The sequence below is a fragment of the Columba livia genome, chromosome 2 (genome assembly GCF_036013475.1).
Source record: "Columba livia isolate bColLiv1 breed racing homer chromosome 2, bColLiv1.pat.W.v2, whole genome shotgun sequence".
In the NCBI taxonomy this organism is placed as follows: Eukaryota; Metazoa; Chordata; class Aves; order Columbiformes; family Columbidae; genus Columba; species Columba livia.
In genome coordinates, this window is record NC_088603.1 from 155,262,631 (window position 1) to 155,277,226 (window position 14,596).

Consider the following 14,596-nt stretch of genomic DNA (forward strand, 5'->3'; position numbering starts at 1 on the left):
TTAAGAAATTTTCTATGAAACTAAGTGTATGATATTGGTCAGGTCACGTTGCTTAATTTCCTTTACTTGTGAAAGTAGTGGCTATGTTTACAAACACTTTTCTTTCTGATATAGCAGTTATTGGGTGAATGCATAACTCTCCACATACACTTCAATGCCATGATATGACCTATAGTAAACCAGCAACTTATTCTTGCTTAACTGGCAATGTGCAAAGTATTTAAGTTTACAAATAATTGTAAACATCTTTAAAATATGGTAACATTTGCTTAAGGTAGAGCTTTTCTGTGTTCTTATTACACCTGAAGCATCAGCATAGGGTCTGTTTTACTAAGAATAAATAAGTTTGAAGTTTGTTTCCACCCCTAATCCTGGTTATGTTCAGTGCTGAGAATCAATACAATTTTATCCTATAAGTTTATTTTTCTCATAAAGCTAGTGATACATGGGTTGTACTTCTGGTGTATTCTTCAACTTGTGATGTATGGATGTATAAAGTGGGATATAAATTTCCAGTATAAGTTTGTACTCCAGTTTTGGGATATATAGACACTGATGTTGCAGGTTTTCTAATGTCTTTTTGCATAAGGTTTACTTTTTGCTTATCACAAAAGGACCAACCTCAATTGTTTTGCAATATCCAACTGCTTGGAACAGTCTGGGCTCTCTTAAGCTGAGGCATTTGAGGTGGTTTTACTGTGTATAAAGCTCTTAACTCTATTAGCTCTTTGCTGAATGTCATTTTTATTTATTGCTTACCAAATAACTGGAAAGCAAAGCATCCTCAAGATGCATTGACTTACGTTTATTTTTACTGCTGAAAATTGCTTTCTGATTAGTGTCAGACCTTGGAAATGTGGGAGACCTGACCTAAGGAAGCTTCACTACAGTGTGTATCTGAGTGGCAGCAGCACATAAATGTTTGAGTATAGTCAGAGTAGCTGTGTTCAGGATGGGTTGGGGTAGATACCAGTTGTATGGATATTACAACCTGTTGGGAGCAGAAGGACCAGCTGTTCTCTAGGGTGAAGCAGCTGGTGACTTCACAATACTACTGTATGCATTTTGGGGATTTTGGTTTGTGCTAACTCTAGTCTATATCCATGACACTCAGTCCTCAAGTGACTGTAGTTGATTGTGTTTCTCGAGTGTCTTCTCTGGTTTGTTTTTGGATGAAAATTAGTTCTTGTGGCCCAATACTACTCCATGACATGAACCAAAGAATGGTAAGTAACAATTATCAGGAGGCATTTTGATGTGAAATAACACAGTAATGTGGGTGTACCTTAAGACAGTTAAACCTCCCCAAAATGTCCTAAGCATTGTGTTCTGCTATAGAGAAACAAGCACCACATCATGACTCCATCTGCAGGTTCCAAATGCCTTTTTTTCTTTGTGTATGAAGAGGTAAATAAACATACTACTGTTCAAACAAACTGATTATAGGTGGGGAATACTCAACAGAATATTTCTAGGAATGCTGGACTGCCATAATGTTGAAGGTTATTGTATTTACATGATTCATTATTTGATTTTTGTGAAGAGATAAGGGAGAACTGAGCTCTTGGTTATCCTAGTAAGCAAACAGCTGTTTCATTTTTAGATGAAAACCTGCTTAGTTGAAAAAGTGCTTTTTGCATGCACTGGAAATATGGAGATATCTGATTCCCCTGCCTCCTTAATCACATGGTATTTTTCTTCATTGAGCTTGATTGACCTAATGTCATCATAAATTAAGTAAGCTTATCAAAGCCTGGTCACTACTTTATCAGTCTAATTCTACTGGCTTAACAGCAGTAATGAGCAATTCCATTCATTGGTTGTACACTTTTCCATCTCAAATTTTGATCATTGCATCTATGTTGTAGTAAGCTGAACTGATGCTACGTAATCTCTTCTGAACTATGGGATCAAGCCAACACTGTTTTAATTTCCCTCTGGCTTTTCAGATGTAATCTTATCAGAATGGCTCTAAATGCCTTAATCTCTTCTGCTCCCCCTTCTACCAGCCATTTGAGGAAGCAATAAGGAGCAGCTTCATCCTTTTCAAAACTACCGTGTGATTAACTGCTGCCAAATACAACTTGAATTTTATTTTCTGTAAGGTCTGTTGTGGCTTTCTTAGTACATTATTAGTTCTATTTCAAATAAGACCTGTTATCAGCATATATGATTATGAACATATTTGTGTTTTCCTTACAGTGTAAGCTAACTATACCTTCCAAGAACTTTAAATGCTAATCCTAGTTTAGGAATATGATCATTGTTCAGTTATCAGATCGGGCCTGAGTATAACAGTCACAATTGGTGCTAGAATGGGGGATACAAAATAACCTTGCAGCTGACTATAGCAAAAATGCCTTGGCCTCTCGGCTCCTTTTGGATCTGTGAACAAGCACCTTTGCATTAAAGTTCAGCATCAAGTACCTTCAGTGTTTTACTTTCCTTTAAACTATTGATGTAACTCAAACCCAGACTTAAAACCTTCTGACCTGGGGTTTTTTGGCTGTGCTTATGTTGCCTGTCTTCTGCAGGTGGGACTGTGGCTTCTGATTTCCAGTATATTCTTTTGCCCCCTGTTAAATTAGCTGGTCCCTTTGCTGTGGCCAGACCCTCTGGCCAGCAGTCTGTTGGACTGTCAAAGTGATGGATGTTGTGCTTGACATTTATCCCTGAATTTCTTTTGTCAGATAGGACAAAAAGCCAAGTACTTCCACTCTCACCTCCCCGTGGGTTCTATATTATACCATCATTACTGTGGTTTTTCCCAATAGGACTTTTCATAGTCTATTTTACTTAATTTTTGAGTAGTGGCAGTGCTGCTTTTGACAGCTACACCATTAATTATGCTTTGCTGTTGGTTACTCAAGTTCCTTGTTTTCCTTGTCTTTAAAGCAAAGTATAGAAATATCTTTGAGAGAACAATCTGTAGCAGTCCATTTACAACGTGAGCAGAATTTACAGGTTTTTCCTGTAGTCTGCCTTGCATCCTGCAAGTTCACTTTGTAAGGTGTGGTGATGAAATAGCATTTAATGGCATTTGGAAGAGCTGATGGGCTTTGGAAACACATGTTTCTTTAATCAAGCTGGCAAATAACTGTAAAGTGTTTGTATAAAGGTGGCTGCAAACCTGATAACTGTTGCTGACTGCCACAATAAAGATCTGTGTGGATTTGCAGAAGTGCATAGGGTTTTGCTGGGATCTGTCCTAACATTTAATAAGATGTTTTTACTAATAGATTGAATGATAAATTTGAATAAGGTCTTAAGTTACAGATATACAGGTTAGGGGTGGACCTGCTGGAAAGCAGCACTGCAGAGAATGACCTGGGAGTTCTGGTTGACAACAGCTTGACCATGAATCAACAATGTCCCCTGTGGCCAAGAAGGCCAGTGGTATCCTGGGATGCACTACTGTGTGTACAGAAAATTAACATGATTATAGAACTTCCAGGTACAGTCAGACAAATATACTGATAAGGAACTTGTTTACATATGGTGCTTCTGTCCCCTTATCCCTGTGTTCTACCATGTTTGAGGGTGGTGAAACACTGGCCCAGGTTGCCCAGAGAGGTGGTGGATGCCCCATCCCTGGAGACATCCCAGGCCAGGCTGGACGGGGCTCTGAGCAACCTGATCTGGGTGCAGATGTCCCTGCCCATGGCAGGGGCAGCACTGGATGAGCTTTGAAGGTTCCTTCCAACCCAAACTATTCTATGATTCCTACAGAAGAAAACATCCTCCATGTTCAGAGAACACTAATCAGTCAGGATGAGCAGTATTCATAATACGGAAATACATCTCTTCACTTGAAATTCATCAGCAGCACTTGACTGAAATTTGAGCTTTGCGTCTGCCTAAACTGTAAAGGTGTGCAGTCCAAAGGGTTTCATGTCTATCTCATGTTCTAGGTGAAGAGAGCGCCCCCTCAATTTGACTTGCAATGTGCTCTTTTCCAGCAGTGGGTATTTGTAAATTGACCATCTGTTACTTTTAATTGAAAGATCCATTTCAGAGCCTAATGAATTAATGCTGCTGCTTATCATGGCTCCTTGTACTGTTCCTTCACTCTGTGTCCTCCCGATGCTTCTGGCATATTTGATAAGGACCATATTATCTCCTCTGTGCCTTTGTGCAGTGGAGTCCTTGTCTCTCACCAAGGCTGCTGCTGTGTTGAGTAGTTGGCTGCAGGAAAATAAGAAATCATTAGGAAGAATGAGGACCCAACATGTACACTGGCAACCTGAGCGTGTCTCTAAGAAATCAAGTTATACTAATATCAAATGATGATCAAAGGTATTTTTCTATCAGCCCAATTCTGAGGAAGATGTCTTGTGGGGAAGTTATAAAGGGCATCTGATATATATCAGAACTCTGAAACCTAAGAATTGTTTATGTACAACTTTAACAATTCATTAGTATTTTAATTCAAAACTGAAGTGTTGTTCCATATGTACCTTGCATAGATTTTTGTGTTTGTAGCCAGTTCTGTTCGGCAACAAAGCACAAAGTGAGTTCCTGTACAGTAGTTGGCCAGAATAGTATCAAATTGCCTGTTTTTATTCTACTCTGTATGGTGGCTTGGCTGTGTATTGGGTCCAAGCTGGTTTATAATGAAATGTTTCTTCAGTTACACAGTTTGAAACAGTTGATTCAGTTTTCCAGACTTATTTCTTCATCTTGTTTGCTGCTTGATCTCTACTGCTAAGTAGAGGATGATCTGAGATGGGCAATTTGAGTTACATTTCAGAGCCTATTCAAAGCAGTTTGGATGAAATGCCCTTACAGTGCCACTTTTTAAAAACCACTGACTATATTCAGAAATGGCATATATTAGAAAACTTCTTTCTTTTTGTGGAAGCTGAGGGAAAGCAGGATGTTTCAGGGATAACCGATATGTTTGAATTCACTGAAGTTTTAACCTCCTTTCCATGCGGAGTTGTGTGATGCAAGGGCTACCTGGCAGTCTTTTGGTACCTAGCTAGTGTGTAAATGTAATACACCAGTTTTCCAATAAGAGATGTAGATCCTTTGTTTTGTAATTTAATTGTAAAATGAGTGGTATTTGAACAAACCTTCCTTCTGTGAAATGGGAAGACTTGCGCAAGGTAAGAGCTGTTATATCAGAACTATCACTTCACTCTTAGGACCTATTAATATTTTGATATTTATTCTGAATGTATACATATTGAGTAAAATACTTATTTTTGATTCACCTTTACGGATGCATTCTTTAGTTTGCTTTAAGTGGAAGAAAAATGACACGAATATGGATAGTTCAAGGGTTCATTGCTATATCTATTTTATTCCTGTGTGGTGTGCTAGTTTTGGAGGGTGGCTCAAGGCCCCTGAAAACTCCTGTGTATTTTAGAAGTACCGTATTAATTCAGTGTAAATAACTTCAGCTTTCTTTTTGATAGACCTTGAGATTAAGGGAGTAGAGCACCTCCCTTATGAAGAAAGGCTGAGGGAGCTGGGTCTCTTTAGTTTGGAGAAGAGGAGGCTAAGGGGGGACCTTATTAATGTTTATAAATATATAAAGGGTGAGTGCCATGAGGATGGAGCCAGGCTCTTCTCGGTGGCAAACAATGATAGGACAAGGGGTAATGGGATCAAGCTGGAACACAAGAGGTTCTGCTTAAATTTGAGAAGAAACTTCTTCTCAGTGAGGGTGACAGACACTGGAACAGGCTGCCCAGGGAGGTTGTGGAGTCTCCTTCTCTGGAGACATTCAAAACCCGCCTGGACATGTTCCTGTGCGACCTCACCTAGGCGTTCCTGCTCCAGCAGGGGGATTGGACTAGATGATCTTTTGAGGTCCCTTCCAATCCCAAACATACTGTGATACTGTAATTTGTGCACAATCAGAAACAAGCCATGTGTCTTCAGCTTGTTCACTGTTACATATTCTAGAACTGAAATATGTGGAGCTCTTTTTGTTAGGTAGTAGTGCACATGTGTATTGAACAAATTTCTTTGTTTATTCTTTAACTCCTGATTTTAAGTGTAAATGTCTATAATTTATTCTTCAGGAGGGCTGTGCTCAACACTGTATTTATTCTTTACTGCCTTGCAACACCAAGCAATGGCGTTTTTCCTGCTTTTAACACGCATCACTCTACAGCTGGAACTACAAAATGTATCTCAGCTCAGAATGAGACCTTGATTTTTGTTGTTGTTCTTTCCCTCTATCAACAGCATTTTAACACTGGCATTAAGTGGTAACGCTGCATGGAAATAATATGCAATGGAAAAGAAAACCATTCTTGAGCAAAAATTGTGATTAATATGTAGAACTCTTAGAAATGACTGATATGCATATAGCATTATTCTTCAAATTAGTTTTTCAGTGGGATGTTCAGCTTTTTAAGAGGAAACCTTCAGGAGCACTGTTTGCTGATACTAACTTGGTGATTGAACAGTGTGTTTTTCTTCTCCTCACTCTGTTCCCTGTTTTAGGACTACAACGATGAAATCAGACAGGCACAGCTTCAGGAATTAACATATTTAAATGGCGGCTCAGAAAATGCAGAAGTTCCAGTAGTTCGTGGAAAACCATCTATTCGAGCAAGAGGAGTCCCAGTTCCTGCTTTGACCAGGTAAGTGGAATTGCATTTGAACATATTTTAAGCTTCTCCCTTTATACAGAATATACACTCCAGAGCACAGCAGTAAAATTCATGGACTCCCAAAATATGATCAAAAGATAAGGAAAAAAAATCTTGGATCATTGAAGATAGTTCAATTAACAGTTCCTCTAAATTATGGAATATACATATTCTTTTTATACTATTAGGTTTTTGTAGTCATGCTGAAATGTTACGGAAGTGCTTTGGAGGTAGAATGAGGATTTGGTCTCAGCTGAGTGGCAATTTTTTCATAAAAATGTGGCTTTTTCTTGGGTCAGGAATAAGCAAGTCTACTGCTTTTGCTTTCTTTTTCTTTGGCACAGGAAAGGTTTTAATTTTACTCTAGCATTCCCTATCTTCCTTGCAGTACTGAGATGACAGTTTCAACTCCTTTGAATCCTGAAGTGTGAAAACAAAACCTAAATCAAGTGCATAAGTGTGTGTTACAGTACAGAGAGGCTGTGGCTGCAGCAGCTTGGTGTGATTGTTTCTGTGGTGGTTGTGGTTCTTATTAATGCAAGCTTGGAACTTATAAAATAATTTCAAAATAGTATTTTTAAGTGTTCTAACTCAGATTAAGCATGTTAGAAGAAGCAGCACTGAGGAATTATTCCATTTACAGATCTGCTTACACAGTTACAAGTATCCTGATGATGATTGCAAATGCAGCGCAGAATGAACCTTAATTTAGAGAATTTACACTTACTGCTGCTTGTGTCCTGTAAGAATGTAATTATTTTCTCTAAATCAGCAGTTTTTTGTTGTGTTCTTAAGCAATGTGTAATGTATCTGTTCTGCTTTTCTTGATTTTAATGCTCTTCAGAGTAGTGGTAATTATACACCAAGGTTCACTTCTTTAGAACTGCAATCAGCCATACAAAAGTGCTTGCAAATTAGAGATCTCATTTAATTTTGGAGATTTGGCTGGTTTTTGCTAATTTTACTTCAGTTCTTAAATATGTTTTAACTTTGCCATAGATGCCTGTAACAGCTCTACTACAGATGCTCAGTACAGGTACAATTGCAGTTCTATTTCATGTTTTCTCTATATATTTTTGCCTGTAAGGTGGTGTGATACAGAAGTTATTGTTTGATCTGACCTTATCACTAAAGTTTGATACCCGGTTTCCACTGGTATCTATTTCCATTAGTATCTAGTACATGCATACATAATTAACTTTTTATAGTACTGAATTTCTACCATCCTCTTGTTTTTTAGTAAATTTATTATTTTAAATCTGCTTTTTATGCAGGACATACATGCTGTTACATAGCTCACAAAACCCTTTGTAGTTGGCCTGCAGCTATTGAAGTGTCTTCAGGGTAAATGTAAATGTTCTTTGTATTTGATTTGGAGGTGACAGGTAAAAGTTGTATTTTTGCCATCTCCGTTTTCATGTGTTCTAAAGAAAACTGAAAGGTTGGTTTGATTGTCCTTACTTCAAGGCTTATCTTAAAATCCATGACTTCTTCCCCTCAGAAATTAAAGTGCTCCATTAACATAAAAGATTCCTGGAGTGAAACTTCATGCTGTTGGTTCTGAGATACTACGGTCATTGAGTTAAAGGTCTCAAACTCAGTTCTAATACTCTGATTCTTTTTTATCACAAATTGGTTTCAGAAACAAGTATTTTTGTTGAAGGAAGGCTTTGTTCAACAGTCTGAGTGCTAACTAAAATATCTTTAATAGCAAGCATTCCTGGGATATCCAAAAGAGGGTGAAGCAAAGCCAGAGAACTTGTAAAATGAAGTCTAAAGCTTCAGTCGTAACCTCGCTTTATAATCTACAGCGTATTTTGACATACTAACATTGATCCATTTCACCTCTTGTTAAGGGTGCAACAACTGAGTTGGGGCCTTTTAGCCTTTATTATTCCTGAATAGTTTCATTAAAAAAACATACTAATTTACACACTTTTTTAGTCCTTATCAGATCTGTTGCAACTGGAGATAATGCATCTTAACAAATACCTTCTTTTAAGAAGACTTGTTAAATCTATAGCTCCATAACAATGTTTTATTTTGTAGAAAACAATATTTGTTGTACTTGCATACAAAATTCTAGCTTGTGCCACAGGTATTCCTTTATATGGTAAGTAATTACCTAATGGTTGTTGTTTGGGGAAACTCTAATTCTGCCATTTCTGAATTGTTCCAGATTTTCTTGACTTTTTTCCCCACTCTAAAACCAAGCAGGATTTTGGGGACGAATGACTGGAATTTCCCATAGAAGTGTTGTGTGTTTTGAGCTTTACCTTTAGGAATGTGCTGTTCTTGTCATTTATCTTGGTCTTATAGCTGCTTCCTTCTGCCCTCTTTGCCCCTATTTTTAGTGTTTTCCCTCCTAATACTGCTAAAGATAATGAACTTCGGATGCAATTGCAACATATCTGTTATTCTCTATCATGGTTATGCTGAGCATCATCTCTTTAGGTAGCACCTGCCTCCACTGTGCGACAAAGGGACGTGAGAATCTTTTCTTGGCAAAATCCCAGTTTTCATTCTTTATTGTAAACTAACCTTGTTCTTAAATGGCTTCTTAGATGCGACTATATGAAATGAAGGATCATACCAGTTACTGTTTAATTTATTGTGCTAGCAGCCATAGAGGATCCATGGTTTGTTTAATGTGATGCTGTTACAGTGAGTAGCTAAAAGATGTTCCCCTCTTGGTATCAGTGTTTCTTTAATGCATTTGAATTCCCATCCTGAATCAGTGCAATATAAATGGTAATGCTACTGAAATGTGAACTGAGACATCTGATTAACTAAAGGCTGTAAATAAACATGTGTTAATGTGCATGTTAGTGTACGCCTCTAAGGATATTTTGTAAATTAAATAGCATTTCCTCTCTAAAACTTCACATTCATACTGTAAGAGTAAGCATAAATAAGATTTAAGGATCACCCGGTTCTGACTCAAACCAAGATATATTGAAAAAGTGACATTCTAGAGGATGATAGCAGTAAGTTGATAAATTTTCTGTTCTACCTTGGGGCACAGGGGACCAATTCGTGTCACTTATAGCTAGAAATCACTGTTACTTATAGAATTGTTTTCATTCCAGCCCTTCTTTCCTGGGAAAGGATCTCTTCTAGGTTGCTCAAAGCCCCATCCAACCTGACCTTCTGATGAAGGGGCATTCAGAACTTCTCTGGGCAGCCTGTTCCACTATCTCACCACCATTGTTGTACACAATTTTTTCATTGTGTCAATCTAAATCTACCCTCATTCAGATTAAAACTGTTGCACTTTGTCCTTTGACTACAGGTATTGGTAGAAAAATCTCCTTCTTTCTTATAAGCCCCCCTTAAGCATTAAAAAGCCACAAAGAGGGAGAGCTGCTTGAGTTCGCTCCCCAGATTGAGAGAGGAATTATATTTGAAAGCAGATATTCTGGTTTCACTCAGATGAGGGAAGGAAAAAGTAATTTCTCATAGAGCCAGCATGTAGGAATAGTCTAATTAAAGAAACAGCAAAGTTCTGGTTCATGCTTACAAGAGATTGCTTGGGATTTTTTAATTTCCCATTAGTTTTTATTCATATTTATGTGTATGCATGGCTGGGATCCTAATGGTTGAATGATTGTCACTTTGGGGACAAATAAAACTAACTCAGTCTGGGGACAGATAAAACTGTTAGAGAAGTTGCAGGTCAGAATTAGCCATCCTGTATGTCAGAAGTGAGGTGATGTGGATCACTGCAGTAATGTGTTCATAACTTCCAGTTGTCCTTTGTTAGTCACCAAACTTTAGTCATTCCTGTCATATATCTGGAATCAACTGGTTTCTTTTTTGAACAGCTCTTTGAGAACATGTAGATAGTGTACTGCAGAAGATGCTGCAAATATATTTGTAAATTTGCAATTAGATTTGGGAAAGCCAGTTCAGGATCCCAGGACAAAGGCAGATACCATATTCAGGGTGTTATGTTTCTTCGGTCTTGTGATAAGTCTCCCACTTCTCACAAAATTGAAATATGAACATACATATTACTGTTTTCAAATTAAAATCTGCATAAGTGTTAAATTCAATGGTGACTCTCATTTAAAAAGATGAAAAAGTAGGAGTCCTGGCTGTGTCTGTGAGTGGTATCTGGATATCAGTGTTCAATATTTTGGTGCTAAAACTTAAAAATAACAGGTCTGTTAGTTTTCAGATGTCTAATTTAAATCTGAACAAAAATATTTACTGTTTGAGGAATGTTGTAGTTTACTGTGTTCAAAGGTAGAAAATATCTCAACACCTGGTAACAAAACTTGTTATACCTGTTTACTGAACAGTTTAAATCACTGCATGTATATGGAACTATGAATGCTATAATTAAAGAATTCCAAGTGTTTTCTCATTGAATAATACAGTGTTAGGCAACTGGTCCTAAATTCCGTAAGTAATTTTATTTTAAAGCCATTCTTGCATTTACCTCCTCTTCTGGAGCAGGGGGGATACTAAAAAGGAGCTTCATATGGCATAAACATATTCAATTTTTGTTTTCTACTAAAACAAAGTGAAGAAATCTGTGAACTGACCCTAGTTGTGATTTCAAGATGATGGGCTCTGATGGGATGCACCCATGAGTGCTGAGGGAGCTGCCAAATGTCACTGTGAAGCTTGCTCAGGCTTTGAACAATTGTGGGCATTAGGAGAGGTGCCTGAGGACTGAAGGAAGTCAAATGTCACTCCTACCTTCAAAAATGGCAAGGGGGACCTGGTGAACTATAGGCTTGTCAGCCTCACCTCAATCACCAGGAAGGTGATCATTTCCAGGTACATTGTCTACAAGGACATCAGGAGAAGTAAATATGGATTCACAAAGGGGAAGTTATGCTTGATGAAAATAAGATGCTTGTAGAGAAACTGCTGGTTGAGGAGATAGAGGGATTGAAATTTGGCTGAATGGCTAGGACCAGAGGATGGTGATGAGTGGTACAAAGTCCAGCTGGAGGCTAGTAAAAAACAGTGTACCTCAGGGGTCCAGTCCTGTTTCACTTCATTAGTGATCTGGAGAATGGGGCAGCGTGTACCCTCAGCAGGGCTGTGGGTGACACTGAACTGGGAATAGTGGGTGATATGCAATAGGGTTGTGCTGCCAACCAGATGGACCTTGGGCCTGGGCCACAGGTCTTATGAGGAGCAGCTGAGGGACCTGGGGCTGTTTAGCCTGGAGAAAAGGAGGCTGAGGGGAGACCTTATCACTGTCTGCAACTACCTGAAAGGAGGATGAAGTATGGAGGGTGTTGGTCTCTTCTCCCAGTAGTAAGTGATAGGACAAGGAGAAATGGCCTCAAGTTGCACCAGGTGAGGTTTAGATTGGATATTAGGAAAAAAATAGGTTTTGAAGCAGTGGGACAGGCTGCCCAGGGAAATGCTAGAGTCACCATCCCTGGAGGTCTTTAAAAGGTGTATAGAAGATGTTCTGAGGGATGTGGTTTATTACTAGAGTTAGATTATGGTTGGATTCGATCTTAAGGGTCTGTTCCAACGAGAATGATTCTGTGACCTTGACAGGCTGGAGAAATGGCCTGACAGGAACCCCATGAAGGTCAACAAGGGAAAATGCCAAAGTCCAACGCCTTGGGAAGGAGTGGCCCCATGTACCAATATGTGCTGGGGGCCACTGAGCTGGAGAACAGCTTGGCAGAAAAGGATGTGGGTGGACACAAAGTTGAACATAAGCCAGAAATGTGCCCTTGCTGTAAAGGTAGATAATGGTATCCTGGGGTGCGTTACTGTTGCTTACAGGCTGAGGGAGGTAATTCTTCTGTCCTACTCATTTCTGGTGAGACCACACCTGGAGTTCTGTACACATTTCTGGGCTCCCTGTGCGACAGAGATGGGCATGTACTGCAGAGGGTTCAGCAGAGGGCCCCAAAGATGGTGAAGGGTGTGGAGCATCTCTCCTATGAGAAAAGCCTGAGAGCTGGGGCTGTTCAGCTTAGACAAGAGAAGGCTCCTTTTGGTGATGCCCAGTGACAAGACACTAGGAACACATTGCTCAGAGAGGTTATGGAGTCTCTGTCTTTGGACACATTAAAAAACCACCTGGATGCAGTCCTGTGCAGTCAGTTCTAGGTGACCCTGCTTTGAGCAGGATGTCCAGCAGTCCCTTCAAACCTCAACCATTCTGTCATTCAGTGATTGCATTTCATAGGAGCAGCCATAGTAGCTCAGGCCTTAAGGCAATCTGCTTTAGTATTTCGGCCCTACATGTTGATATCCCCTTGTTCTCACATGAGAAATGACTGCTGAATAATTCCTATGGTACCTTAGAACATCTCAAGTTGCAAGAGACCCATATGGCTTGAGTCCAACTCCCTGCTCCTTGCAGAACTACCTAAAACTGGTTTAGGTAGCATTGTTCAGATGCTCATTGAACTCTGACAGCCTTGTTGCTATGACCACTTACCTGTGAAGCCTGTTCTAGTGACCATCCACCCTCTCTCTCAGTGAAGAATCTTCTCCTAATGTCCAATCTGAACTTCCCCTGATGCAGCTTCATTCTTTTTCTTGTTTCCTGGTGCCGGAGAGAGGAGACCAGATCATCTTCCTCTGCCCAGCTAGAGGAAGGTGTGGGCTGTGATGAGTTCCCCCCTTAGCCTTCTCCATTCCTCTGTTTCTATTGGATTCTATCATATAAACCTCAGTTGTCATTTTGTAATATGAAGTGCCTTAATGTCCTTAATTGTTCCTTATATGTAAGCTGTTCTATACTGTCAATCATCTTTGACATGGTTTCTGATGTGTTTCAGTTCTTATGTTCTTTCCAGGTCAGGAAGGACTGTGAATATACACAGTTGGGTAATAAAGTTTTTGGTGTTCTTATTTTTGCTAAAATTGTATTGTTTTGGGGTTTTTTTACAGTCCTAACCACTGGGCCAGTATTAATTATAGATGTGTTATGGGTAGTGATAGCACAGAACCTATTACTTTGTATGATGTTAGGATATATAAATTTATATATATATATCTGTGTGTGTATTAACTCCCAAGTGCTTCCTCTTACAGTTTGCTGCCTTTAATTTTTGTTTGCTGTTTTCCTTTCCTTAATGTTCAGGTTGGGATTCAGCTAGTCTAAAGACCCAAGCAGCTGAAATCTTGATGTAGTTTATAGAAAAACAGCACAATTACTTTTATTTGCTTCCTTTGTTCTGTAATTTGTCTCTAAGACAGTTGGTGGCACCATCCAATGCCTTCCCCATAAGGAAAAGCTCTACCATGAAAACGTTGTTCATTCTTGATTGTGTAACAAAAATCTTCATGTATATGTGTATATATCTTACTGTTCATTGGTGATTTGGCTTCTCTCTGGAGTCAAGAACTTGCCAGAATGTTTGAAGGAGTTTTATTTTTTTTGGACTTTTTACAAATACTTTACGTTATCTCTGACCTGCTTTTCTGAGTATTTTACATTTGTTTGATTAGCATTTTTCCTTTGAGGTTATAGATGGTTCAGCTTTTCACACAACTTGAATACCTCTCTTTACCCTGCTCTACAAGCATTGCTGAGCTCCTTTTGCCCTTTCTCAAACTTCTTTTTTTGACAATTGTTGTGTATTTGCTTTGGCCTCCTGTGGGATTTCTTTAAATGTATTCCCGTATTATATTTACACCTTACTCTTTTTAAACAATTTTTATAGCTGCCCCTTTTTTCAAATTAAGCAATAGCAGAACTGATCTGTTTTCTTTGCAAAGGTTCCTATTTAAGTGGTTCCTCAATATTTTGAGTCAATCCTTGTTCATTGTTTGTGCCAATCAAACTTCCATAGTTTCTTGATAAGTTATTTCATTAAGAAGTTATGGTTTCTAAAAAATTTCCTCTTGGCATCATACCCTGATAAATTAATATCTGTATGGTGGTAATTGAACTCTCCTGTTACTGGGTTTCCAATCTCTGCACCTTTCTAGTCTCCTCCAGCCAGATGCACTAAGCATCTGAATGGCGTAATACAGAACAATACATCTCGGAT

General features: G+C 38.8%; 1 protein-coding gene across 4 annotated transcripts in view; it reads left to right on the forward strand.

Annotated features, from left to right (window-relative positions):
* The window catches only part of KHDRBS3 (KH RNA binding domain containing, signal transduction associated 3), a 95,943-nt gene that overhangs the window by 43,397 nt on the left and 37,950 nt on the right, over positions 1-14,596 (forward strand). For all 4 annotated transcript variants that reach the window (XM_021298849.2, XM_005510809.4, XM_065054465.1 and 1 more), the window contains exon 5: positions 6,460-6,599. In XM_021298849.2, coding sequence (XP_021154524.1) covers positions 6,460-6,599 — 140 coding nt within the window. The remainder of the gene's footprint in view (positions 1-6,459; positions 6,600-14,596) is intronic.